This window comes from Aplysia californica, unplaced genomic scaffold (assembly GCF_000002075.1).
Source record: "Aplysia californica isolate F4 #8 unplaced genomic scaffold, AplCal3.0 scaffold00818, whole genome shotgun sequence".
Classification (NCBI taxonomy): domain Eukaryota; kingdom Metazoa; phylum Mollusca; class Gastropoda; order Aplysiida; family Aplysiidae; genus Aplysia; species Aplysia californica.
Genome location: NW_004798088.1, coordinates 229,236 through 232,917, shown reverse-complemented (window position 1 = coordinate 232,917; position 3,682 = coordinate 229,236). Strand labels below are relative to the sequence as shown.

At 39.2% G+C, this 3,682-nt stretch overlaps 1 protein-coding gene across 1 annotated transcript; it reads left to right on the top strand.

Annotated features, from left to right (window-relative positions):
• Window positions 1-851: 851 nt before the first annotated feature.
• On the top strand, window positions 852-1,641 carry LOC106013350 (expansin-YoaJ; the record flags this gene model as incomplete). The annotated part of the gene is given in 2 exon segments (XM_013088832.1): window positions 852-1,024; window positions 1,414-1,641. Coding segments are annotated over 2 exon segments (253 nt in total), but the record flags the coding sequence as incomplete, so codon positions are not given.
• Window positions 1,642-3,682: the final 2,041 nt, after the last annotated feature.

Genomic DNA, 3,682 nt, shown 5'->3' with positions numbered 1-3,682 from the left:
TGCTCGACGTCTTTACGTAAATCTCGGAAAGTACTCACTCGTCTTTTGTTCTCTCCATCAACCCTCAGCATCCTAGAGTCTGCTCATGCAGCCCCAGCTCGTTTACATGGGTGGTGTCACTGCCACGAGCTGTAGAACTTTCTTTGCCTTGGTGGTCACTTGCAGGTCATAGTTATGGCAAAACCGGTTTCTTTATTAATACGTGTATTGTGTCAACGGGAAGACTTGTTCGTGATTTTTTTTAAGGATCAAAGTACACTTGTTACACTTGAGTCCCCTAAAAGTTAGATTGTCTTTTATGCACGATTTCACGACGACCCACATGCACCCCCACAAGAATGAAGACTCTGGATATGTGTAATTGGACAAGTGAGCTTGGAATGGAGGGTTAAGTAGACTTTTATTGACAAATATTTTTTGGTGATTAGGCTACGTTTTAGTCTTACTTGAACAGTTCGATTTCCGAGTGGGGCGGATTTTAATTAATCGAGTAATTCGGTCTTTGAGCCAGGATGCTGTATCCCTCTCAAGCAGCTTGGGTTGGTTCTGACAGGCAGAATAGAAGCCCACCTCCTAAATGATCTAAATGTTATTGTTATTTTAAAAATAACATTAGAGCCATCAAAAGAAAAGTCGTGGATACAAGATTATTTAGTTTGGTTTCAGTTTAAGTAAAGAGACGCTCTTTGACACAATACGTGTAATATTACCTTTTATTGCTAGGATAAAGCTGGATAAATAGAAATTAACAAAAATGGGAGAATAAAGAGGGAGGACGCACCTTTATAATTCATGCAACATAATTATTTTATAATAGAATCTTTATTTCACTGTTTATATCGTTCTACCAGAATTCCGATCACCTCACTTGAGCTCAAGAAAGGTAAGGACTGGGTGACCCCCAAGCACACCCTGGATGGCTACTGGGAGGTCATGAACCAAGGGGAGTGGCCAGCCGGACCAATCAACGTCCGGATGACGGCAGCCAATGGCGAAGTTCTGAATGACGTCATCCCCAAAATAGGTAAGCTTTGTTACGAGTACAGTACAGTATTGCCAAAGATTCTCCAATACTGGTAGTTGAGAGTCTTTGGTATTGCATAACCAGCCGACCACAGATGAGTTGATGTCGTCAGGGGAGTGAAAAAAGATCATTTCATCCGAAGTTCAACTGAACCGTTGGGGTCTGTAAAGAAGAGGTGCTGGGACCCGAGAAATTGAAGATCAACTTAACTGATGATTAAATCAAGCGAGTTCAACACGAACTTAGTCGACAATATAATCTGGACTTACGCCGGGCTCAAACGAAGACCTTTAACAGAGTAACACAGAAAGATCAAAGCCAGTAAGATACCTTATGCTCCTCTGAATTCGCTCATTTAAAAAAAATGATTTTACTTTCCTTTCTTTCAGAAACCGACAGCACTGTCATCATGGACGGTTTCAACAAAGTCCAAGTGTCTTTTGACAACAGCCTCCCACATTTCCCATAGACAATGTCCCCGAGAACCCTAAAAATCTTGGCAGGGCTATGCGATATATATATCGGTTCGTTCTGGGAGAGAGTTGTAAGCTAGGCCTATATGCTGGGGTTTTGTTTGGTTTGGTTGTTTGGTGGTTTTGTTTTATTTTATTTATTTTTTTTTTTTTTTGTTTTTTTTTTTTTTTTTGGGGGGGGGTTGTAGATCTAGATCTATGTGTTGTTGTTTTTTAGGGAGGGGATGTTTTGTCTTGGGTTTTTTGTTGTTGTTTTTTTGTAGTCTGTTTTATTTTGTTTGTTGGGGAGGGGGGGTGTGATTGGGTTGTTGTTGTTTTTTCGTTCTGTTAAAGATCATTTTTGTACCAAAATGTTTTGAAGGTCATTTTTGCACAAAAATGCTGAAAGTTTCATGGAAGTAGAAGAAAACAGAATGATCCACGACTAGTGAAGCTAAGCTTCATCGATACCCAATAAAAACTTAATAATGAGTTGACAAACGAATGTTTTTGGCTTTATTATTTTTCTCACATGTGTCTTGGATATCGCCTTAATTAAGAGTGATGGGAGAAAGGGCAAAGCGCTGACCAAGAACAAAATACAAGAATGCTATTATTATTCTTGGGCAACTGGAAATAGATAGATGGAGTCAGGAAACATTAACCACCCACGGCATTCTCCTGACCCTAACTCTCCGGCTGGCGACAGAGAAACGTCTCTTTCTTCCTGCGACACCCAAAAGGGTATAAGCGGCGGATAAAAGTAAAAGTAAAAAAGACTGGAAATAGACACGCTACTGCAGCTTTTCTGAAGAAGGCCAAGTTAAATACTACAACAGGATTGAGTGGAGACCCTTGACCGCCAATGGCTGCTCTAGACCGGGTTTAGTTTAGTTTTAGTAAAGGTTTAACGGAGCTCGCAACTGTATGAGGTCATATGAGCGCCAGAAGATTAGAAGTGTTACAAGAGAGTGACAAACATAAAAAAGAAGGGCATATAGGGACGATAGATGTTTCATAGGTATGAAGAAGCAAAGCACACTAGAGCACCCGCCAACCATTCACCTTAACTCTTTGTCGGTGTACCGGACACATACTTCGGATCTGCGAGTGGTTGGATGGTACTCTGGTGAGGTTTGCTCCTTTTATCCTACAAATATAATATGTCGTTCTGAACTCTCCTCCTTTTTTGTTTTTGTTACTCTCGTGTAACACCTCTAATATTCAACACTCATTTTATGACCTTATTGTGTTTGAAAGTGCTGCAAAACTCTTACTAAAACTAAATCTAAACATTTGTTCAACAGCAGACCAAAGCCAGTGGTGCTGCACTTTTCTAACCATCCCACACAAATCAGAACACACGAATTTGCATTGTTGATAGCATGCATGGAATTATACTGTGTTGTCTGTCTTTTTAAGGCTCAGAAAAAGGGGATAAAAAAATTGAAATATAAGATAATCTATGAATAAGGAAGTTATGTCTCTTCTTTTAAAGTACACCAAAATAATATTAAGATCTTCAAATACACAGAATGCGGGTGGTTGGAAGGTGCTCCTTAATTAATATTCTTCTTCTTTACTTTCCCTCAACATTGGTTATTTCTGTCTTTCTCATTTTTTTGACCAGCACTTAATGACCATCGCTGCGTCCTTAATATTGTGCTTCTCTTAACTCAAACTCATAACAAAAACATGCAAAATGCGCGTGCTAAAAGAGTTAAAAGAGGTAAAAACCCAACGGTCCTTGAGGCCACAGCGCCTGATCGTGTCGTTGTTTTGAGTAAAATGTGTCATGACACGGTGGAATCAGGCGCTCGTCAATATTTTTGGCTACATGGAGCTATAGGTAGTATATCTTGAAGCGGGTTAGTTTGTCTTGCTTCTGAGGCGGGGGGGTGTTCGCTATATCTTGAGCAGAAGTCGAGATATTTTTGCAATTGAAATTTGTGGGGATCGCATGCTGTCAGAAGTAAATTAACTAGAAAATTACCTCCAAAGGTTGGTGAATTCCAATTAAAGCTTAGCATTCTTGTAAATTGCAAATTTACTATCTTATTTCGTTTTTCAATTTAAAAAAAAATTCGCACAGAAAATTGCTTTTGAATCGAGTAAAAAAAATGCTTAAAAATTGATAAAAAATTGACCAATGGGCAGAAAAATGTCGGTTTCTTCGATTTCATTATTTAAACGGACGAATGCCTGA